The 25,567-nt window shown below is 37.0% G+C and overlaps 2 protein-coding genes across 2 annotated transcripts in view; one reads left to right on the top strand and one right to left on the bottom strand.

Annotated features, from left to right (window-relative positions):
• The window catches only part of LOC115214970 (threonylcarbamoyladenosine tRNA methylthiotransferase-like), a 28,430-nt gene extending 20,204 nt beyond the window's left edge, over window positions 1–8,226 (top strand). The window contains 6 exon segments of the mRNA XM_029784067.2: window positions 1,104–1,164; window positions 2,461–2,580; window positions 4,036–4,098; window positions 5,076–5,159; window positions 5,791–5,964; window positions 8,058–8,226. Of these exon segments, the coding sequence (XP_029639927.1) occupies window positions 1,104–1,164; window positions 2,461–2,580; window positions 4,036–4,098; window positions 5,076–5,159; window positions 5,791–5,964; window positions 8,058–8,177 (622 nt within the window). The 3' untranslated portion in view covers window positions 8,178–8,226.
• Window positions 8,227–9,932: 1,706 nt separating this feature from the next.
• The window catches only part of LOC115215031 (E3 ubiquitin-protein ligase TRIM23), a 39,365-nt gene continuing 23,730 nt past the window's right edge, over window positions 9,933–25,567 (bottom strand). Inside the window, exons 4-10 of the mRNA XM_029784161.1 lie at window positions 19,789–19,968; window positions 17,551–17,766; window positions 16,134–16,268; window positions 15,082–15,211; window positions 13,221–13,331; window positions 11,491–11,615; window positions 9,933–10,752 (exon numbers count right to left, since the gene is read on the bottom strand). Of these exons, the coding sequence (XP_029640021.1) occupies window positions 10,573–10,752; window positions 11,491–11,615; window positions 13,221–13,331; window positions 15,082–15,211; window positions 16,134–16,268; window positions 17,551–17,766; window positions 19,789–19,968 (1,077 nt within the window). The 3' untranslated portion in view covers window positions 9,933–10,572. The remainder of the gene's footprint in view (window positions 10,753–11,490; window positions 11,616–13,220; window positions 13,332–15,081; window positions 15,212–16,133; window positions 16,269–17,550; window positions 17,767–19,788; window positions 19,969–25,567) is intronic.

Below are 25,567 nucleotides of genomic sequence, written 5' to 3'. Positions count from 1 at the left end.
TCTCTCTCTCTCTCTCTTGCTTGTTTCAGTCATTAGACTGTATTCTTGCTTAACGCCACCTTGAAGAATTTTAAACCTGATACTTATTCTATCTGCCTCTTTTGCTGAACTGCTAAGTTAAAAGGGCAAACACACTAACCCCAGTTGTCAAGCATTGATGGAGGACAAACACAGTCACAAAGACACAAATACACATATATATTTATACATAACAGGTTTCTTTCAGTTTCCATCTACTAAATCCAATCCACTCACAAGGCTTTGATTGGTTCATGCCTATACTAGAAGACATTTACCCAAGGTGCCACTGAACTTGGAGCCATGTGGTTCTGAGTTCAGTCACACTGCAAATTTCCTACCACACAGCCATGCCTCTACACCTGTGTTATAAGAAGCTTGCTTCCCAACTGCAAGGTTTCAGGTTCATTCCCACTGCATTGCACTTTAAGAAAGTGTCTTCTGCTAGTTGCAGAAGGTTGGAAAGTGCAATGGTTGAAACCTTGTGATTGTAACAACCAAACTGAGGACACTAGTGCAAATATACCAATGTGTAATAAGGATAATTCCTTAACTCAGAAATTTAAATTAAAACGTTATTTTTCTTTATCTTTTAATTTTTACTTGTTTCAGTCATTAGACTGTGGCCATGCAGGGGCACTGCCTTGAAGAATTTTTGGTCAAATGAATCAACCCCAGTACTTTTGTTTTTAGCCTGGTACTTATTCTGTTGGTCTTTTTTGCCAAACTGCTAAGTTACAGGGATGTAAACAAACCAACACCAGTTGTCAAGCAGTGGTAGGCAACAAACACATACACACATACAACAGGCTTCTTCCAGTTTCCATCTACCAAATCCACTTTACAAGGCTTTGGTCGGCCCAAGACTAGTAGAAGATACTTACCCAAGGTACCATGCAGTGGGACTGAACCCAGAACCATGTGGTTTGGAAACAAGCTTCTTACTGCACACCCACACCTGTTCTTTAAGTTAACTCACAAGAGTTTAAAGTTTTTTTTATTGCACTTTGTAGTTTTGTCTTGAAATGTCTTGTAATCCATAAAGATAACTATTAATTTGTTCCTTGTTTTTGTTTTCTTTTCAGAGTTCCTGGTATTACCATTGCTACAGACATTATATGTGGCTTCCCAACAGAGACAAATGAGGTATGAGGAAGTCAGTTCTTAATTATTATGGTGTGGAAGGAAGCAAAATGTATGCATTTATATGTGTATGTTCTTTCTTTGCCTCTGTATCTATCTAACTTTCTATCTATCTTTCATGCACACAATGACAAGTAGCTCACATTTTATTCTCTCAAATTTTTTCACTCTAACTTTGCTGGAAGTCTTTGAGTCTTAAAAGAAGTTAACCAAAGTTTTAGCTTGATATTGTGAAATAACAGGGTCTAGTATTGTGTCCTTTTGATATTTTTAGCATTTTATTTTGTTAATTCCTTAATGCAAGTATATGTTTTATTATTATCATAGATTATATATAATAGAAGTTGTTGCTGTGTGATAGCCTTTTGATAAAATTATGTAATACACTAATTATTTTTGAAAATAATGTAAAAATCTTTATGCAAAATTCACAAATTTGGATTATAGGAAATAAATAATAATTAGAAGTCCTTATATCTCAGCAAGTAGAAGATGCATGGTTCAGTAGTTAGAGTATCAAACTCACAATCATGAGGTAGTGAGTTCGATACCTGGATCGGGCTGTGTGTTGTGTTCTTGAGAAAGACACTTTATTTCATGTTGCTCCAGTTCACCCAGCTGTAGAAATGTGTTGCAACGTCACTGGTGCCAAGTTGTATCTTTCCCTTGTATAACATCAGTGGTGTGAAGAGGGGAGGCTGGTATGCATGGGCAACTGCTGGTCTTCCATAAGCAACTTTACCCAGGCCTGTGCCTTGGAGGGGAAATTTCTAGGTACAGTCTCGTGGTCATTCATAACCTAAGGGGTTCTTTACCTTTTAGAATAACTAGGGAGACCTAGATAGAAACATTTTATGCCACCGTGTTTGTGTGTGCCAAATATCTGTTCTTGTATAATATATACCCATAATTATGAACAATAGAATCCTACACAAATTTTTCTTTTGTATTACAATGTATAGAAAAGAGGAAGATATAGGGATATCTATTATAACTATTGTATAAAAGATATCGCTAACATTCATGCATCCTAAACAAGACAAAGCAAATTTGAAGTGATGTTTGAATTTTCTTAGAAGGTTATCCAGTAAGGGATGACTCCCACTTCCTCCACAGGAAATTATAAAAATTGTAATGTGTGTATATTTAAGCTGTAACTGTGCATATCTAGTTAAATATTACTTGTGGTTTAATAATTCTTATTTCTAATGCCTTCATAGCTCCTACTCTTTTAAACCAGCACATATTTAATACTGAATTTTCGAACGCTATTAATGTAAACTGATATTTTGGTTATAGGATTTCAATGAATCTTTGGCACTTGTTAAGGAATACCAGTTCCCAAGCTTGTTCATAAACCAATTTTTCCCTCGTCCCGGTACTCCTGCTGCTAAGATGACCAGAGTTGATCCTCAAGAGGTAATTTTGAAAGTTTTCAGTTTATTCTGCATCATTCTCATCATCATTTAATGTCTGTTTTCCATGTTGGCATGAGTTGAACAGTTTGACTGGCACCAATGGCCAGAAGACTGCACTATGCTCCAGTATCTGCTTTGGCATAGTTTCTACAGCTGGATGGCCTTCCTAATGCCAACCACTTCACAGAGTGTTCTAGATGCTTTTTACATGTCACCCTTAATGATTAGTTGTAAAAAGCTTGCTTCCCAACCACTTGGTTCTAGGTACATTAATAGTACGTGGCACCTTGGACTTCTTTTACAATAACCTTGGGCCGACTAAAGCCTTGTGAGTGGATTTGGTTGAAAGAAACTGAAAGAAGTCCATAATGTGTGTGTGTCTTTGTGTCTGTATTTGTTCCCTGCCATCACTTGATAACCGGTGTTGGTGTGTTTACATCCCCATTACTTAGCAGTTTGACAAAAGACATCAATACAATAAGTACCGAGCTTAAAAAAAAATAATAAGTACTGGGGTTGGTTCATTTGACTAAAATCCCTTCAAAGTGGTGCCCCAGCATGACCGCAGTCTAATGGCTGAAACAAGCGAAAGAATAAAAGATATGTAAAGTTAATAATCTCACAAATCTCTGAAATACAAAATTTCAATTTGTGAAAGTTTTAATATTAATCCCATTTCTCACAATGCTTCCTAATGGCAGTATTATTATTTTGTTAGATAAGGTTAGCAGGATTTGCAGAATCATTACAGCATCTGATAAAATACATTATGGTATTTTTTTTTGCAATTCTTTACATTCTGAGTTCAACCTTGCCTTTCTTTCGTCTGAATTCGATAAGATAAAGTACCAGTCTACAACTGGGTTGATGTTATCAGCTAAACAACACCCCCACCTCAGCCCTTCCTCTCAAAAGTGTTGGCCTTGTGCTTAATTCAGAAACCATTATTTTGTGAGGGCAGCTGATTGGAAAAACTATTACAGCATCTGATAAAATGCCTTGTGGTGTTTTTTCTGGTTCTTTATGGTTAGTGTAGGTACATAGCTTAGTGGTTGGGGTATTTGTCTCACAATCATAAGATTATGAGTTTGTTGTGTCCTTTATTTAATGGTACTCCAGTCCACCCAGCTGGCAAAAATGAGTTGTACCTGTATTTCAAAGGGCCAGCCTTGTCACATCCTGTGGAGCACTCAGCCACTTGCATGGCATGTTAATTTCATGAGCAGGCTGTTCGGTTGATAGGCTCGGCTGGAACCCTCATCATCATAATCAACGGAGTGCCAGTTTATGTTCACAGTTCAAATCCCATGGAGCCCAACTTTGCCCTTTGTCCTTCTGGGGTTAATAAAATAAATTATTAGTCAAGTATTGGAATCAGTGGTATCAACTAACACCCCTACCCTCCAAAATTGCTGACCTTTATACTTAAAATCAAAAACACTTCTTTTATTATTAGGTAAAGAAACGAACTAAAGCAATGTCTGAGCTATTCCAATCATATTACCCTTATAGTCACAAGGTGAGTTCATTCTTTATATTATTTATATTCAAAATGTAAAATGTAAGGTTAGAAGAAAAGGAAAACTCATTAATATTGCTGTGGTATTACCTTATTTAATACAATATTTAGATGTTGAATTAAAATTATCATTTTAGAGTAAGTTTAAGAATAACAACTGAATATTTAATGATAGGGAGATTCAAAACTGAAAGTAGAGTTGAATTTATTGTGAAATTCAGTTTGATTAAGTTTTAAAGTTTCGCTTTATGGTTTGTTCAACCAGACTGGTTAAATTTATAGTGATAAAATTAATGCTTTGTAATTAAGTTTGCTGGCTCGGAAAAAGTTATTTATAATTGCTAATTACTTTCTTTTGAAGAGTAAAAGAATGCAATAAAAATTAATGCAAGTGAACTAGTTCTGTAAATAAATTAGTATATTTTTAATTCCTTCAAGGGTTATAGTCATATATATATATATATGAGAGAAAATAAAATTAATGTATGGCATGTTTCTATTATTAAGGGTGGCCCAAAAGTAGGTTTACAGTTATCATGTAGGCACTTTAAACTTCTTTTAAAATATTTTATTACATTTAAATTTCTTTCTTACAAACTGAAAAGGGAGCATGACAAAATTAACTAAATTACCATGGAATAATGGTTTCATATTTTGTTTTAAATTAGATCTAAACTGTTAATATATGAATGCGAAAGAGCTAGTTGAATAACCATAAACCTACTTTTGGGCCACCCTGTAAATCTGAAACTAAAATAAGATGTGGTATTAGTTTTAATTCAGATGAATGTTTTTCAATTTCACATGAAATTTTGACATCAAGCAAACCAGTTATCCTGTCATCAATCTCTTATTATAAAAGGCATCTCTTATAAAAGAGACCATTTCCTTCGTGTAATGTATTGATGCAGTTAATTTTATTTTTATTTTTATATACACAAGTTATAATATTCAACTGTTAAAATTGTCTTTTATAGGTTGGTGAAAAACACACTGTACTTGTAACAGAAATATCATTCGACCAGAATTTTTATGTTGGACATAATAAGTATTACGAGCAGGTGTGTATCATCATCATCATCATCATCATCCAGTGTTTTAAATCCAGCTTTTGTCCCCGTTAATGCAGGTGGCCAGATCTACCTCAATGCCATAGCAACTGCCCTTACACCATCTCGCCAACTTGCCCAATTTTGGGCATCATCCTTTTTCAAACCAACCTTCTCAATCTACTCCACCTGTCCCCTTCACCTTCTCCTTGGTCTACCCCACTTTCACACTTCATTTACCTCAAATGCAATCACCCTCAGAACATGTATGAAAAAAATATTACAAATTCTTTGATTTATATATATACTTTTTAACAATGGCAGAAAAGCAAAAAAACCTACACTTATTGACCTAAACTGGTTGATACCAATGATGAGGTGCCCTTAATTCATGGAAAATAACAATTTATACATGGAATATCTGTATAGAATTTAGAAAAGCATCATTGATTTTTATGGTTTGTAATGCAAAAGTAATTGGCAGAGGCATTAGTGCATTAGACGTAAAGCCATTCATCATTTGTTCCATTTAGCTGAACTGCACTTACATATATAAAACATACATACTTTTCAACATTCTCTTTTCTATTTCATACCTTAAAAATTGATTTTCTTGTTAATTTATTGTTCTCTCTCTCTCTAGGTATTAGTGGCAAAAGATGGCGATTATATGGGTAAATCTATTGATGTTGAAATAACTTCAACAGGAAAACATTTTCTGAAATGTCGTGTCCTTGGTCCAGAAAACATTCATAAATTAAATGTCCCTCCTCCTAAAGCAAAAGGTGAAGTTTCCGGAGTTAAACCTGTATTAATGGTAAGAAAAACTACAACTACCTTTCCAAATCAAGATTTAATTGTAGCATTTACCTTTTTTGCATCTGTGAATATGTATATTCTGTGTTGAGTACTGGAATGTCTTGGACACTTCTAGAATTTTGGGTATTTTATTCTTTTATGCTTTTACTCTTTTACTTGTTTCAGTCATTTGACTGCGGCCATGCTGGAGACTGCCTTTAGTCGAACAAATCGACCGCAGGACTTATTCTTTGTAAGCCTAATATATATATACACACGACAGGCTTCTTTCAGTTTCCATTTACCAAATCCACTCACAAGGCTTTGGTCGGCCCGAGGCTATAGTAGAAGACACTTGCTTAAGGTACTACGCAGTGGGACTGGACCCAGAACCATGTGGTTGGGAAGCAAGTTTCTTACCACACAGCCTGCTCAAATTATGCAACTAATATTATTCAATACCAAATTATGGTATATGAATTAGATACAATGCCTCAGATCTTAGGAGACTGGTACAGTCGGGTAAACTTATCCCAGTACTTAGCTGGTACGTTATCTTATTTGCTTCAGAAGAAGAATGAAAGGTGAAGTTGATCATTGGTGCATCTGAACTCAAAATGTAAAGGGACATTATTAAATCCAAGACTGTTTGTCTGCCTATTAATAGTTATAATAGTGATTTTAGATTTTGGCACAAGGCCAGCAATTTCAGGGAAGGGGTTAAGTTGATTATATCAGCCCTAGTGCTCAACTGGTACTTATTTTATCAAACCCAACAGGATGAAAGGCAAAGTCAACACCTCAGCAGAACTTGAACTCAGAACGTCAAGATGGATGAGATGCTGCTAAGCATTTTACCTAGCATGCTAAAGATTCTACTAGCTCTCTGCTTTAATAATAATAATAATAATGGTTTCAAATTTTGCCACAAGGGCAGCAATTTGTAGGGGCAAATGAGTCGATTACATCGACTCCAGTACTAGACTGGTACTTGATTTATCAACTCTGAAAGGATGAAAGGCAAAGTCAACCTTGGTGGAATTTCAACTCAGAACATATGAGGCCGGTATGCTAATAATTCCGCCTTAATAATAATGATCCTTTCTACTATAGGCACAAGGCCTGAAATTAGGTGGGGTGGCAATCAATTAGATTGGCCCCAGTATACAACTGGTACCTAATTTATCAACACCTCCTCCCCTCCCCCCAAAAAAGGATGAAAGCCAAAGTGGACCTCGATGGAATTTGAACTCAGAACATGAAGACAGATGAAATATTGCTAAGCATTTCTCCTGGTATGTTAATGATTCTGCCAGCTCACCACCTTAATAATAATAATAATAAATTATATATCTGTCTTACATACCAGCATGGGTTGGATGGTTCAACTGAATTTGATGAGAGTTGAAGGACTGTATCATGCTCCAATGTCTACTTTGATATGGTTTCTATAGCTGGATGCCCTTCCTAATGCCTCTTTACGATATGTATGGGTACCTTTTTCATGACACCAGCACTAGTGAGGTCACCATATTACTTGCAAGAGTAAAGATCCCCCTTACTTAAGTGGTTGTAGAGTAGAGAGGTGGCTTTATGTCAGATAAAAGAAGGTGCTGAAGTGTCAGGATGTGCCCCCTATTCAAACCTCTTGGTCATTTGAAAAGTAATGTTAACCCAGACAAAATTTCAACTTAGAAATGGCAGGGAATAAAACTATGAAGGGGTGCTGAAAAGTTCCTGGCTTTAAGGGTATCACAAAAGGCCTGGTTTGAAGCCCAACCTTCTGAGTTGTTTTACATAGTTTAGAAAAACTGAAGGACCACTGCGCTAAGTGTTTGAATCTGAGAGGGGAATAAGTTGAATAAAATCATAATAAACTGATCCTCCTGCATTTTCTTTTACCCAGGAAATTTTCAGCACCCCCTCATAAATATTTAGAATCATTTAATTATATGTTCTTAGTAAATTCAGTCTCCTTGAATTTGGGAGTGGGAAGTAGAAATGTAATCAAACATAACTATAATGAAATGCTTGTTAGAAGTTTGACTTTTTTCTTCATTCAATTTTTATCCTACTTATAGTTCTTTGTTTTCTTTTATTATTATTTTGCAGCCTCTACAAACATCTAAGATGCTTCCTATCTATACAGAGAAAGTACTTTTGACTCTAGCTATCGTCTTTCTAATCACTGCTTCCTTTATCAAAGCATGGCAGTGGTATGCTATCCAATAAAGCTAATCTTTTGATAATGTATAAAATTTTAATAAATTGGAAAATTTCACCTTGTGTTGTTTTTATTTATTTGTTTTGATTTTAAAGTAGCACACAGATTGTAATTATTCCTCACAAATAGATGCAGGTGTAGCTGTATGGCTAAGAAGCTTGCTTCTCAATCATGTGATATCTAGTTCAGTCCAATTGTGCAGCACATGGGTAAATGTCCTCTGCTATAACTCAAGGCCAACCAAAGCCTTGTGAGTGGATTTCATAGACTGTATGATGATGTGTGTGTGTGCACTCTTGTTTTGACATTGTGGTAGTTGTAAGCAAACATCATCATCATGCAAGCAAGGTTGTTCATTTTCTTCCATGAAAAAACATGTCTAGCCATGAGAAATATTACCTTGCTTGGAAACAGGTAAGGGTTGGCAGCAGAAAGGGCAACTGGCCATAGAAAATACTGTTGCAATGAATTTTGGCTGACCCATGCAAGCATGGAAAAGTAGATGTTAAATTAATGATGAAGAAATTTGCTGTTCTGAAAATAACCTTTCTTTTAAGATGAGAAGAAGAAGAGTTGTATTTCTTGGATTCTTTGTCAACATAAGAAGCAAGAATAGACTGATGTTATTTTACAGATGTGACCTGAAATCTGAAGCCATTTGAAGTCATTCCTCATGCAACCCTTTATGATAGTAATTATTGATCAAGCAAGTCCCATGGAAAAAAATGGAGGCATGTGGCCTAATTGTTAGTGTTGCATTCACAATTATATTGTAGTTTCAATTGCCAGATCAGGCACTACATTGACATTTTGAGCAAAACATTTCATTTCATATTGCTTTAATTCATTCAACTGTGAGTGAATTCTAGCAATAGCTGGAAAGTTAATCCTGTGAAGGACTAGCATCCTGTTCAGATGAAAGTGTTGTAATCTCAGTCACTTATATGCCATAAAAACCAGGTTTAGACTCATTATGAATAGTAGGACTTGAGGAAATAATAAATCAATCAAGTACTACATAAATCTAATAGTAAAAGTGGTATTTTTTTATTCCACTGCACTTCAAAAGTGCAGACCACTAACATCAACAAAAAATGTAAACATCATATCACCATTTCACTCAGTGAATGGCAAACAAAGCCATAACATTTCAAACATTCAACCAAAGCCTTATGTCAGGCCAAAAGAGAAAATTTTCTTGCTTGGAAACAAGTGAGATTTGTTCAACAGGAAGAGTATTTGTCTTAATAAACTCTGACCCATCCAAGCATAGAAAACTAAGCATGTTGATGATGTTGTACAAACACACATCATCATTATTTAATATCAGTATAAAACTCATGAAATCATCATCATCACCGTTTGACGTCCGTTTTCCATGCTAGCATGGGTTGGATGGTTCGACTGGGGACTGGGAAACCAGGAGGCTGCACCAGGCTCCAGTCTGATCTGGCAGTGTTTCTACAGCTGGATGCCAACCACTCTATGAGTGTAGTGGGTGCTTTTTATGTGCCACCGGCACAGAAGCCAGTCAAGGTGGCGCTGGCATCGGCCACGTTCAGATGGTGCTTTTTACATGCAATTGGCACGGGTATCACAACTTCAATTTCCATTTGATTAGATCGACAAAAATTCATGTATTAATATAAACTTAGAAAAAAATAACAAGCATCTGATTCCAAGATTGATGAGTTTAAATACAGATATCCTGGAATTTGATGCTATATTTCTTCAAATGGTAAATAATTACAAGGTGAAACACATTAAAGGGATTCAAATAATTTATTATGAACATAATCAGGCATGAGCTTGTAAAGGGAGCTAATAATGAAGAATACTGTATTATCACCTAGATGGAAATATATATACACACTGTAAAATACAATATCAGCCACGATAAGCTAGTAGGGGTTTGTTCAGTCACCTAATGATCTGTTAACAGATCAATGGTATGAAATTATTGGGCGTTGTATAAATCTGCAAAAAAGAAAGTGAAGAAAGAAAGCTTCCAACGAAATAGGTTTATTCTTCAAGTAAATTACCTGAATTTTTGGTGTTTAGATGTTAAAACTTAACTGAGCCGAATATCAAAATGGAATACAGAGAAAATATAAATATATATGTATGCATGAAAACGAAGATATCTCAGTGTTGTGTTGATATTTGTAAACCGAAGGTCTAAGGAAAACAAATTCTGTAAACTAAATTAGAAGAAATATCAGTGTTAGCTGTGCTGATTACCTTGAGGTGTTTTGCTTTTGGCATCAGGTACAACTTTGATAAGAGAACTATTACATATTTGTGTATATGTAGTCACTTGCTTTTATAAATTCACTGGAAAATATAAGAGTCTGTAGAGAGGAGATCAGATTTTAGCCCAGGTCTGGTGAATGTTGTGAGATGTTAAATAAATTCTGGTGATCCTGTTGCTACCATTTGACGAGACAGCCATTCAAGACCATCATGTAGACCATAGCCACTTTTGGCATCACACGCCTGAATGTGCCAACTGCGGTTACAGCAGAGTTTAAACAGTGAAAATTGTTCTGTAATCTCTTCAATGCTTGCACAAGATTCAATATCCTGGAAAAAATAAAATGAAATCATACAACTACATATTTATATATAAAAATATATATTTGTGAGTGTGTGTCATGGTGTTTGTGTTGTGTTTGTACTCCACTCCACCTGCTTGACAACTGGTGTTGGTTTGTCTACATCTCTGTAATTTAATGGTTCAGCAAAAGAAACTGATAGAATAAGTACCAGACTTAAAAAGTAAGTACTGAGGCTGATCTGTTCAACTAAAATCCTAGCAGATGGTGCCCCAGCAGGGCTGCAATCCAGTGAGTGAAACCAGTAAAGGCAAGATAAAACAAATTATTCACTATAATTTATTTTTTTATAGAGTAATTTTTTCCCATGTAATATGCAGCCATAAAAATAAGAAGTTAGCTGTCTTTAAATCATATTTTGTTTTCTCTACATCTAATCAATGAATTTATCAATAATTTCAGAATAAATTCTCTCCATATTATATTAATTTTTGTCCGCACATGATACATTCAAATTGCCCGATCATTCTCACTCTCTCTTCTAAATGTGAATAGCACTGACACTCTCTCTACAGCAAGGAACTTACTCCCACACCTGAAATTGCTGGCTTTGTGCCAAAATTTGAAACCAATATACAAATACAATCTGCCACCTTAAGAAATTTAGTAAAATGAGAAAATTCAAAATTTTGCTCTTTACTTTTTCCAAAATAAATATTGAAAAGAAAATAAAAGATAACAAAATAAATGTTTTTATCCTACCAACCTGCTTATTTGCAAAAATTAATAATGAAGCTTCTCGTAATTCTTTTTCTTGTACTAATTTAGCAAGTTCATTGTATGCTTCCTGCAGACGGTCTTTATTACTGCTGTCCACTACATATATCACAGCTGAAAAGTTAAATAAATACAGTTAGGTATGTTGAAACAAATCTAAATTAAAACCAGACAAGAAATTCTTGAGGAAAAACATAAAACGTAAAAAATCCATTCAACAAATCTTGATCCACTTCTGGATGATTACCCCAGTATACCATTGTAGGTTTATCTATACCCTTGCGGGTCCATGTGTCCAAATTGGGTGATTACAGGTTGGACAGGGCTTTCCCCTGGTCAGGTTGATTAGCTCTGGTCTTAAGCAGCATCTGGGTGGAATTTGAACACGGAATTCAAACAATGTGCACATATCTTAAACATGTGCATTTGTATATGTATCTATGTGTACAATTCAATGTGAAATACAAAACCAATTAATTACATTTTATCTTTTCCTACAGTCTTTGGTTGACCAATATTAGTAGATGCAGTAGACAGAAGCTGCACACAAGCCTATCATATGCATGTGTGTGTTTATATATTATTGATAGAAATGGTAAGACAACAAAAGAATGAAAGAGGAATTTATCTGTAAATGTAATATATGACAATTACTTGATAGCCATGATAAAACTCAGAGTTTCGGATGTCGGGTGGAAATCCACGCCGCCATCTCTTCAGTTATCTGGCCATTGGAAAAAATGCTATGAAGATGACCGTTAAACAAAGGGAAATTACGGTGTGATTGACCGTTATTAAGACAAAAGAGCTATTTGAATGACCGCTAAGTAAGGGGGTAAAAATGTTCATAGTATTTGCATAAGCACACATGTCCATACCTACACATGCGCGCTCGCACACCCATGTACATGTGCCTATAAGTATACACCCATCCACCCTCACTTGAAACACACATTCTCACCCACACCATTCACCCCCAAAAAATATATATACAATCCCCCCCCCCACACACACACGTGCACCAAAAGGTTCATACACACGTCTATATATGCACATGCACAAGAAAAAAACAGGGCTAAGGGCAACAATATTTCCCTTTGTTTAGTGGTCATTTTCATAGCATTTTTTCCGATGGCCGGATAACTGAAGAGATGGCAGCATGGATTTCCACTCCAACATCCAGAACTTGGAGTTTTATCATGGCTACCGAATAATTGTCACATATTACATTTACAGATATGTACATATATATATATATATATATATATATATATATAAAATCAACATCAGTAAAGAACAAACATTAAACAATGATGATATATATATTACACACACATGGTAGAATGTGGGTGTTTATGTCTGAGCATGTATGTATATGTATATCTGTGAGCATGTGTATGTGAATGTCATTTCTTTGTGTCTTCATTAACATCTGGGTAAAAGAAAATTACGGTGCTTTTGTTTATACTCTCCAGTAAACAAATGTTCTGTAGTGCAGCAAACATACCTTACTTGAAAAACAAGGCTTGACAACAGGAAGAGAAAGGCTATAGCAGAAGACACTTACCCAAGGTTCCACACTGTGGGATTGAACCCAGAACCATGTGTTTGGGAAGCAAACTTCTTACCACACAGCCACACCTGTGCCTATATATGAAATCATGCAATTTTTTTTCCACATAAATTTTAATTTTTCTTTTATTCAATGAACACATTTACCTTGAGTATTAAAATAATAATGTTTCCATAAGGGTCGTATTTTGTGTTGACCTCCAACATCCCAAATAGTAAATTTTAAATTTTTATACTCCACTGTTTCAACATTGAAACCTGAAATTACAAAATGGAACCGAATCAGGGAAGCAAGTCAATAATTAACATGTGTATATGTTTGTTCATAGACAGATACACACACAACTGTAACACATGCATATATACACTTATACATATTGGTTTCAAATTGTGGCACAAGGCCAGCAATGAAGGCTGGAACCTCAAAGTCAGTGCCACACCTCTTCTTGTAAAAGTTTAATAAATATGTGTGTGTGTCTGTGTATGTGTGTATTTTTTTCTCATGTCTACAAAACTTTAAGTAACATGAGAAGCTAAGTCAACATGTTATTCAATAAATATAACCCTAGAAAATACGTTGAGTGCTACTTCTGTTCATTTGTTCACTCACACACGTATGTTTGTGTGTGTGTATATACATATATAGATCAGCGCCACGTCGACGGGCCTCTGTGCCAGTGGCATGTAAAAAGCACCATCCAATCGTGGCCATTGCCAGCCTTGCCTGGGCACGTAAAAAGCACCATCCGATCGTGGCCATTTGCCAGCCTAATCTGGCACGTAAAAAGTACCCACTACACTCACGGAATGGTTGGCATTAGGAAGGGCATCCAGCCGTAAAAACATTGCCAGATCAGACTGGGCCTGGTGCAGCCTTCTGGCTTCCCAGACCCCAGTTGAACCGTCCAACCCATGCTAGCACGAAAAGCGGACGCTAAATGATGATGATGATGATCATCATCATCATCATCGTTTAACGTCCGTTCTCCATCTAGCATGGGTTGGACAGTTCGACCGGGGTTCTGGGAAGCCAGAAGGCTGCACCAGGCTCCAGTCTAATCTGGCAATGTTTCTACAGCTGGATGCCCTTCCTAACGCCAACCACTCCGTGAGTGTAGTGGGTGCTTTTTACGTGCCACCTGCACAGGTGCAACGGCCACGGTCGGATTGGTGTATTTTATGTGCCACCGGCACGGAAGCCAGTCGAGGCGGTGCTGGCATCGGCCACGAGTCGGATAGTGCTTTTTACGTACCACCAGACCAGGGATCCTGGCTGGTTCAATTCGATTTCGATTTCGCTTGCCCCAACATGTCTTCACAAGCAAAGGGGGTTGGCATGGGTGCCTGTCGTACAGTCGGATTGGAGTATTTTACGTGCCACCGGCATATATATATATATATATATATATATATATACACACACACTCATATATATATATATATATATACATACATATGGTAGTGATAATCTCTCATGGACAACCTGCACAGATGATTTGTTTATAATGATCAAATGTCTGTGTTGCACATTAGTTCACTCACTTCATCAAATCAACATTATCTGTACAGGAGCACAGTATACCACACAAGAGATGAAGTGTTTTACTCAAGAGCACAACACATCACCCAGCCTGGGAATCAAACCTATGATCTCGCAATTGTAAGTGCAACACCCTAACCACAAGGTCATGCACACACACACATCACATGCGCAGTTGATCATGAGGAGCATACATTTATAAAAACTGTACCAAAACAAAAACGAAAAGAAAGAAACATGTCATGCACAATGACAGAGATAAGTAATTTTCTCAGGTACAATGTATACCAAGTGTCAAAACCCACAACTAGTGATAAGGCTCTCGTCAAAATCTATTCAAAACCACAGCAGCAAGGAAAACTGGATGTAAAATGAACAAGATAAGGATTATTTTATTAACACATAGCACAGATTAGAAAAACATATTTTAGTGGAAGTAGGATAAAAAAAAAAGAAAGCAATACTAACCTATAGTAGGAATAGTCTGAATAAATTCATTTTGTTTTAATTTAAAAAGAATACTAGTTTTTCCAGCATCATCAAGTCCTAGGGTAACAACACGCATCTCCATCTTAGGTCCAATATGAACTCGATTATCCTGTTAAAACAAATACAACCATTTTTAATGGAAACTATAGCCTGACCCAAAGTCATCAAAAATATGTAATAATAATTTATGAAATAAATGTCTTGATTCTTTATAAAATAAGCAATTAAAACAAAATACTATGTGAAACAGATCTTCTTTTTAAACTTCAGATAATGTGAATTTTTTTTACTGGTTTTTAGTCATTGGGTTAATGTTTGATTAAACCATTTGGTCAATCAATCAATCAGCTAAGTTTGTCAAAGCCCTTTCATTGCCATTTGTAACTTCATTTATGACAAGCCCTCTAAACTCTAGGTCTCCCTCAGGTATGTCTGTCTATCTCCTCATAACCCTTTCTAATATAAGCACAAGGCCTGAAATTTGGGGATAAATGGGAGCTAATCAATTACATCAACCCCAGGGCTCAATTGGTACTTATTTTATCAACCCCAAAAGGATGAAATACAAAGTCAGCCTCAGTGGAATTTGAACTCAGGATGTGAAGCCAGATGAAAAAATGTCATTAAGCATTTTGTCTGGTGTGCTAATGATTCTGCCAGCTTGCCACCTTTGGCTGTCTCTTCATAATGATTCATAATGATTCTCCAATAAAATACATTTCAACACATGGGTTCACATCAAGCATCTTACTTCTTATTTCTTTATTGCCTACAAGGGGCTAAACATAGAGAGGACAAACGAGGACAGACAAAGGGATTAAGTCGATTACATCGACTCCAGTGCATAACTGGTACTTAATTTATCGACCCCAAAAGGATGAAAGGCAAAGTCAACCTTGGCGGAATTTGAACTCAGAACGTAATGGCAGACAAAATACCGCTAAGCATTTCACCTGGCATGCAAACGTTTCTGCCAGCTTGCTGCCTTCACATCAAGCATCATGCAAACCAAATACAAAAACAAAACATACCCTTGTAAAAGTTATTGGTATGGTTGGATCAAGAGGTAGTTGATCTGGAAGCTCAGAGAATTGTTGCTGTTGCTTCTGGATGGCATCCAATAAACTGTTAACTTCATTTTTGGCTAGCACCACCTTTGTATCATCCTGTAAATAACAAGTAACATTTTAGGGATTATAACAAACAAAAAAACATTCTAACAAGACAGGAATCATCCAGGGAGCATGTATACACTTGCTTGACTTACTACAAAAAATTTAGATTAAATCTTTCTCACATGACACTAACGAGGTGGCATCAAAAAGTTCCTAGACCAATTCAGTAATGTGCCAACAGATGGTACCATATGGTTGCATGTGCAGTGAGCACTAGTAGTGACCTTCATGAGGCAGTGTGCTGAGTGACATCACTGTGTTTACTTCATAACTTGTGAAATTTGTGCTTTTTGTGATCACATGTATGCTGTAGGCTGTGATTTTGTCATGAACAGGAACAAAGAGCCAACATGAAACTTTGTGTTAAACTTAGGAAGTCTGCTACAGAGACATTGAGCATGCTTCAGTAAGCTTACAGCAACGAGGCAATGGGTTGTACACAATGCTTTGAGAAGCAGAGGCGCTTCAAAAGTGGAAGAACATCTCTGGGAGACGATGAGAGATCTGGAAGAGCTGCCACAAGTGTCACTCCTGGAACTGTGGAATGGGGCATCAAGAATGTGTCCCCCAGGACCAGACCATCAGTTGAGAGTTCTACTGCAACATTTTGAAGCATCCGAGGGAGGATATTCAGCAAAAGTAACTGGATCTGGGGAGCATGAAATATTGGATTTTTCACCGAGCTTTCCTCACTTGCGAGTTTCTTGCCAGAAACAACATGGTATCGCTTCTGCACCGGCCTTATTCGCCAGATTTAGCAACTGCAGAGTTCCATCTCTTCCTCAAGGTGAAAATGCAGCTCAAAGGTCATTGTTTTAACACCATTGTTAAGATCATCATCATCATCATCATCATCATCATTTAACGCCCGTTTTCTGCGCTAGCACGGGTTGGATGGTTCGACCGGGGTCTGGGGAGCCAGGGGCTGCTCCAGGCTCCAGTCTGATCTGGCAGTGTTTCTACAGCTGGATGCCCTTCCTAACGCCAACCACTCCGCGAGTGTAGTGGGTGCTTTTTACATGCCACCTGCACAGGTGCCAGAGGGGTCTGGCATCGGCCACGATCGGTTGGTGCTTTTTATGTGCCACCGGCACAGAAGCCAGTCGAGGCGGTGCTGGCATCGGCCACGTTCGGATGGTGCTTTTTATGTGCCACCAGCACAGAAGCCCAAATTGAATAAATATTGCTTTTCTTGGAAACTGATGAATGTTGGCATCTGGTTGTATAAAATCTACCTCAACAAATTCCTTAGTGATACAACTGTATTGCTTACTTGTTGTAAAGTAACTTCACATTGGAGACATACGGATGACACTTGGCCAAGTAGGATGGCCATATCTTCCTGTTGCTGGCGTAATATACAAAGTTTTTCTCGGATGTGGGTATCTACAGTGGTTAGAGCAGCAAGTTCTTGACAGTTGAGATTCTGACGTAATTCATTAAAATATTCTTTGATTTTAGAACGTGCTTGCTCTGCTGTACCGGGTACCTGCAATGACACAAATTGGCATTATATGTAATAAAATTAGGTTCTGAAAAAATAATTGAAAAAGAGATTAGATATAGAAAAAATTGGTGTATACAAACAGGAGATAAAAAAACTCAACAGGAATGATAACGAGAATGGGAGACCATCACCACCATTATTTCACCATCCACTTTCCTGTGCTCATATGGTTCAGACAGAATTTGCTGAGGTAGATGTTTTGTATAGCCTGATGCCTTTCCTGTCACCTGCCCTCATCTGTTTCCAAGTAAGGTAATATTTCCTCATGAATTCACATGTTTTCACAGAAGATTGGAAACAAAGGACACTGCTTGCATGATGGTGACACTCATGTACAATTATCATGGAATGTCAATGCAAGGTGACACTAACACACACATACATTCACATACACAATTATAAATACATACATGTACATGTGTATATATAAACACACACACATTATATATATATATATATATATATATATATATATACATGGCAGATTACTTCTAGTTTTTGCCTACCAAATCCACTCATAAGACTTTGTCAGTCTGGGACTATAGTAAAAGACATTTGCCCAGGGTGCCACATAGTGGGACTGAACTTGAAATCCTGTGGCTGGGAAGCAAACTTTTTACCACACAACCATGCCTGCACCTTTTGAGATAGGTATGATAGGATATAGGTATTGATTAAATGGTGTCATAGCTAAATAGTAGGAGTGGGAAGATTGAAAAAGCTAGGCTCCACAAATGAAGTTACACAAAACAGGCATGGGTAGAGGTATCTTTATGTCCGCTTTCCATGCTAACATGGGTTGGACGGTTCAACTGGGGTCTCGGAAGCCAGAAGGCTGCACCAGGCCCAGTCTGATCTGGCAATGTTTCTACAGCTGGATGCCCTTCCTAACGCCAACCACTCCATGAGTGTAGTGGGTGCTTTTTTCATGCCACTGGCACAGGTGCCAGACGAGGCTGGCAAACGGCCACAATCGGATGGTGCTTTTTACATGCCACCGGCACGGGAGCCAGGCGAGGCTGGCAATGGCGAAGATCGGATGGTGCTTTTTATGTGTCACCGGCACGAGGCCAGTCGGGGCGGCGCTAGCAACGGCCACGTTCGGATGGTTCTCTTACGTACCACCGGCACTGGTATCACAGCTGCAATTTCCATAGATGTTGATCGATTCCGATTTTGACTTTGATTTTGGATTTTATATATATATATATATATATATAGAGAGAGAGAGAGAGAGAGAGTCAGACAGACAATTATTGGAGATTTTCTCTCTCTCTATATATATATATATACCCCACACACACACATATGACAGGCATCTTTTAGTTTCCATCTACCAAATCCACTCATAAGGCTTTGGTTAACCTAGGGTTATAGTCAAATACATTTGCCAAAATCACCACACAGTGGGATTGAACCCAGACCATGTGATTGGAAAGCAAACTTTTTACCATCAAATCTGAAACAATGCAAGACAAAGTTAACCCTGATAGGATTTGAACTCAGAGAGCAAAGAGATGGAACAAATACAACAAGGCAGTCTGCTCGATTTGCCGATGACTCAGTCATTTCCCCACCACAGAGACAATAACAATTCAGACTAAACACAAAAGCTTATTGACAATTGCAATAATTTGAAAGAATAAAGATGGCTGTGGTGATGGGGGGAGGGGGTTGATGCTGGTGGAGACACTGCTGCTAGCAGTGATGTAAGTGGTGGTGGTGGCAATGATGATAATGATAATGACAATGATGATGATGATGATGATGATGATGATGATGATGACATTGATGATGATGATGACAACAACAATGACAATGATGATGTTGATTATGACATTGATGATGATGATGATAAATATGTTGACAAGAGCAAAATATTATTATTATTATTATTATTACTATTAATTATTAATTAAAAATGATGATGATGATAATAATAACAATGATGATAATAATAATAATAATAATAATTTTAAAAAATAATAATAATAATAATAATACCTGCTGTGTAGAAGTGAAGCCATCGGATTGCACAACTGTTACTCCACCTTCAATCTGTTGAATGACTGATGCCATCTTGTGAGCAGATTCTGAAACCTCTTCTCCAAACGATTTGATGTGCTGCACAGCACTGATAATGGAATTGCGCACACTTTCTGCTTCCATCTCAAGAAGTGCATGCTACAAACCAAAAGTTAGCAGATAAAATATTAATGTTTCATATGCCATTAGCAGGCACATTAAGATTTATAAATAATAGAAGAGTCTTAACCTAATCAACTCAGTTCTTAGTGTCTAATAAATCTCAGGCAGTTCGCCTTTTAGCATTTAGATTAAACTAGCAGTATCGCCCGGCGTTGCTCGGGTTTGTAAGGGAAATAACTATATAAGCATTTTTAGAGATGTAAAGTATAATAGCCATCTCAATATGGCTAACCACAAAGGGGGGTGTTACTGTAGCTTTTTACGTTCTGAGATTTAATAATACATTTTTAGAGAGTTACTTCCCTTATATAATAGCAAAAAAATGCATTAAAAATGGGAAAAAATAATGGTTAATTTTTTTTTTAAATCGTAGACTCATCGTAGATGCATGCTATACCCAGAAGGGCTCGATATGAATCACGACTATAAGATACCCGCTTTTGGTTACACTGCACCGCAAAATGTGGGAGTAGTTAGGAATCTAAATCGTAGGAGACAGACACACAACTTCACTTTTATATATAAAGATGTAATGCTTTTTTAATTAAAATAAGCAGAGTAGCTAGTTAGAAAATCTCTATAAGAGATGAAAGTAGTAAGTATACAGCAGGGGTTGGCAAACCAGGGTAAATTACCCGAAGTAGGATAAAAATGATATTCTTGGGGGTAATGAGGGCTCATTAGACATAAGTAACATTATATTAAAAAAACCATGTCCCTTGTTATGACAGAAATTTTTCTTCTGGCATGAAGAGGCAGTCAAAGAGTTGCTGACTTTTGCAACAACCTACTTATGCAAACAAGGCGGCGAGCTGGCAGAATTGTTAGCATGCTGGGCGAAATGCTTAGCGGTATTTCGTGTCTGCCGTTACATTCTGAGTTCAAATTCTGCTGAGGTTGACTTTGCCTTTCATCCTTTTGGGGTCGATAAATTAAGTACCAGTTACGCACTGGGGTCGATGTAATTGACTTAATCCCTTTGTCTGTCCTTGTTCGTCTCCTTTATGTTTAGCCTCTTGTGGGCAATAAAAAATAATTTTTTTTTAATTAAAATTAAAATAAGGATTCTCTACTCTAATGAACATAAAAACAAAGCAGAGAAATCGATTGGACCCCAAAGACTGTATCCAAATTGCTCCAGCATCAAAATGTCCCAATTTTTACATAATTGTAACAAAAATGAAACATCATTTCTCCAAAACCTGAAGTGAAAAAGTTTCTCGGAAAATCCTTTTCTTTCGTAATGAGGATATTAATTTATTTTATTGCATTTGTTTTATACTTTTTATATTTATAATTGTATTCTCCATATAAATACATTTAATAAACATTTTGAATTCAAAGAATCTATGACATTTTTCCTTTCAAATCAAGGGGGTAATCTTGGGGTAATTGATTAAAAAAGTTCCCTGACCCTTGCTATACAGAGAAGTATATTGCAAGTTGGAGCAAATTTCTGCTATCTCCAGTGGCTGGGGGTTCACCACTGATGATGGACACAAATAGCTCAAAACTTTTCAGTCTAGTGATCCCGTCATCAGCTACAAGATGGTAGGAGTTTGCTCCCCTGCTTGCAATATATATCAGGTGCAGATTACTAAAATAAACAGCTAGAGGAGGTTCTTCCTGGGGTTAAAAATGATAGTGACATCGAACAGTCATATTGATGTGTTAATAAACATTACTTTTTTAAAAATTAATCATCCATTATCTCAGAGCTTGAATATTTCAATGATGTGATAGTTTATATTTAGAATGCTAGCTTCTGTGCCGGTGGCACGTAAAAAGCACCATCCGATCGTGGCCGTTGCCAGCCCTGCCTGGCCCCCGTGCCGGTGGCACGTAAAAAGCACCATCCGTCCGTGGCTGTTTGCCAGCCCTGTCTGGCACCTGTGCGGGTGGCACGTAAAAAGCACCCACTACACTCACGGAGTGGTTGGCGTTAGGAAGGGCATCCAGCCGTAGAAACACTGCCAGATCAGACTGGGCCTGGTGCAGCCTTCTGGCTTCCCAGACCCCAGTTGAACCGTCCTTTATGTTACTGTTGACTTCTAATCAGATTTTTGACAAGTATATAATAATATATTTCTCCTAAATAATTTTTTTATAGTTATAACAAGTAATATGTTGTAATTACTTAGCTTTATTTAAGCTTGTCATGATCACATTGCTAACAAAATAGAATTGCTTACTTTCAATTTGTTTATGTAAGTGTGTGTGTGTGAATTTTTGTTGATAATGCTGACAAAAGGAGTCAACTGCATTGCATTGCATAACAGGGCCTACTGGCTTACCTAATAACAGTGATTGGTTTACTGAAACTTATGTAAATTATATAAAGCATAAAATACTTGTCACATGCTCTGTTCTGTGCAAAGGAACACAGAGCATGGGACCAGTTTCTTATGCTATATAATATATATACGATCCCCTTCAGCCATGAATGACCAAGGGATTGCACCTAGAAAGTAACCCTCAAGGCACAAGTCCGGGTAAGATTGTTTATGGAAGACCAGCAGTCGCCCATGCATACCAGCCTCTCCTCTCCACACCACAAATGTTATCCAAGGGAAAGGCAAAGGCCGATACAGCTTGGTATCAGTGACATCGCAAATCATTTCTACAGCTGAGTGAACTGGAGCAACGTGAAATAAAGTGCCTTGCTCAAGAACACAACATGCAGCCCGGTTCGGGAATGGAACTTGCAAATATATATATATATATATATATTATATATATATATATATATATATATATAAATATATCATCCCACCAATGCCAGCATGGAATGCAGATGTTAAACAAAGATGATATGTATATGTATATATATATAATCATCATCATCATCAACATTTAACATCCGTTGTCCATGCTGGCATTGGTTGGACGGTTTGACCAGGGCTGGTAAGCTGGAAGGCTGCACCAGTCTCCAATTTGATTTGGCATAGTTTTCTACAGCTGAATGCCTTTCCTAATGCTATCCAATCTGAGAGTGTAGTGGGTGCTTTTACGGGTGCCATTTGCATGACACCAGTATCTGCCATGACTGTGATTTTGCTTGGCTTCATGGCTTTTCTTCTCAAGCATAACATAATGCCAAAGGGCTCAGTCATTGCCTCCATGAGGCCCGACACTCAAAAGGAACTCAGCCACTTTGCCTCCCTGAAGCACAATATTCGAAAGGAACTCAGCCATACATATTTACATGTATATAGATAGAGACCGATAGAATAAGTACTGGGCTTACAAAGAATAAGTCCCGGGGTCGATTTGCTCGACAAAAGGCGGTGCTCCAGCATGGCCACAGTCAAATGACTGAAACAAGTAAAAGAGTAAAAGAGTAAAGAGTATACATATATATGTATGTAAATATATGTATGCAAATATATGTATGCAAATATATGTATGTAAATATATGTATGCAAATATATGTATGCAAATATATATGCGTGTATGTATTATACATATGTATATGTATGTGTGTGCATGTGTTTACATTTGGTATGTTTACATAACACCATCTGAGCAAAACTGTGAAGTCATGTTCACATTCCTCAAAAACAATATATCCTGTAGTTTTGCACTTTCAAAGACCAGTGGAATTAACCAAAAAGATCCCTTAGTTGAAAAACAGATAAAGATTGATGACAGGAAGAGCATCTGGCCGTAACATACTGCTTCAATAAGTGTTAATCCAGCTATACTAGCACAAAAACAGCAAACAAATATAAAATGACTGAATAAGTGCAAAAAGTCTAATTAATATCAAATAATGGTAATTGTTGGCATTGATTCTTAAAGGAATGAAAGTTATTGAATGCTAACTATCTCATGGGTTATCTAAGTGCGCAGACAGAGTAATATAGTCTAAGCTCAAGACTTGAAGGGCATATTAATATTCTACTGTTGGAAAAAAAATAGTGCTTCTCTAAAAATCAATATTACAACAGTGATGCCAAGAATACATTTATAAGTCATTAGTGGAGCTTTAAATACCAAACTCTGATCAATATTGGATCCTGTGAGATTTTGCGTAGCTACTTTTCATACATTCATATCAGGCCATATATATATATATATATATATACATACACACGTATGTATACATACATACAAGGGGTGCTGAAAAATTCCTGGCTTTGAATAAAAGAAAATAAAGAAGGATCAGTATTAAATATGATTTTATTCAACATATTCCCCTCTCCGATTCACACACTTATTGCTTAAGATTTTTTAAGCCCTGTAAAAGAACTCAGAAGGTTGAGCTTCCAACCAAGCCTTTCATGTAACCCTTAAAGCCAAGAACTTTTCAACACCCCCTTGTAAGGTTGATGAAATAAGTATCAGTTAAGCACTAGGGCCAATGTAATCAATGAGACTCCTCCCCTAAAATTTCAAGCCTTGTGCCTATAGCTTGTACCTTCTCAAGCCATGCCTGGCTCATTAGGGCCGGTTTCCCGGTTTACTTGGCGTATAGGTACCCCACCTGGACGGGACGCCGGTCCTTCGCAGGTGAGCTGCAAGATGCTGGAGGAAAGAGTGAGAGAAAGTTGTGGCGAAAGAGTCAGCAGAAGTTTCGCCATTGCCTTCTGCTGGAGCCACGTGGAGCTTAGGTGTTTCGCTCATAAACACACACATTGCCCGGTCTGAGATTCAAACCCACGATCCCTCGACCGTGAGTCCGCTGCTCTAACCACTAGGCCATTTGCCTCCACACTGTGCCTATAGTAGAAAGGATTAATCATGAATTTATCACTTATACTATTATGATTGTTAATAATTGTATTTATATTCATGATGTATTTCCTAAACTGTCTAGAAACACATTTGACATTGAATTAAAACATACCAAATTTTCCAGACATTGTTTTAATACACACACACACACACGTATGTATGTATGTATGTATGTATGTATTTATGTATTTATGTATGTATGTATGTATGTATGTATGTATGTATGTATGTATGTATGTATGCATGTATATGTGAATAACCATATATATATGTATGCATGTGTGTATTTTTTATCTTATATCTTTTACCTGTTTTAGTCATTAGACTGTAGCCATGCTGGAGCACCACTTCAAGGAGTTTTAATTGCAGGAGTCGACCCCAGGACTTATATATATTTTTTAAAAGTCTGGTACTTAATCTATTGGTATATTTTGCTGAACTGCTAAGTTTCGACGATGTAAACACACCAACACCAGTATTCAAGCAGGGGTGGTGGACACGGACAAACACACATATGTGTATATATATATATATTTTCAAAATGTGACCTCGTGTGTACCGTTGGCGATTTTTTTTCCTCTGTCTTCCCGTCTCGGGATCTTTCCTTCTCCTATGTTTCCGACGAAGAGCTCCGCTCGAAACATTAAACCCTCCTTCTTCCCTTCTTTCCTGAGCGTCTAATAATACTATATTTGTTCGATGTCCTCGTGTTGTTGTGTTTTTTTGTGTTTTCTTGTTTGGATTAACTTTATATATATATATATATATATATGAGGCTTCTTTCAGTTTCCATAAACCAAATCCACTCATAAGGCTTTGGTCAACCTAAGGCTATAGC

This window comes from Octopus sinensis, linkage group LG8, assembly GCF_006345805.1.
Source record: "Octopus sinensis linkage group LG8, ASM634580v1, whole genome shotgun sequence".
NCBI classification, from domain to species: domain Eukaryota; kingdom Metazoa; phylum Mollusca; class Cephalopoda; order Octopoda; family Octopodidae; genus Octopus; species Octopus sinensis.
This window is presented reverse-complemented; position numbering and strand designations above follow the sequence as displayed.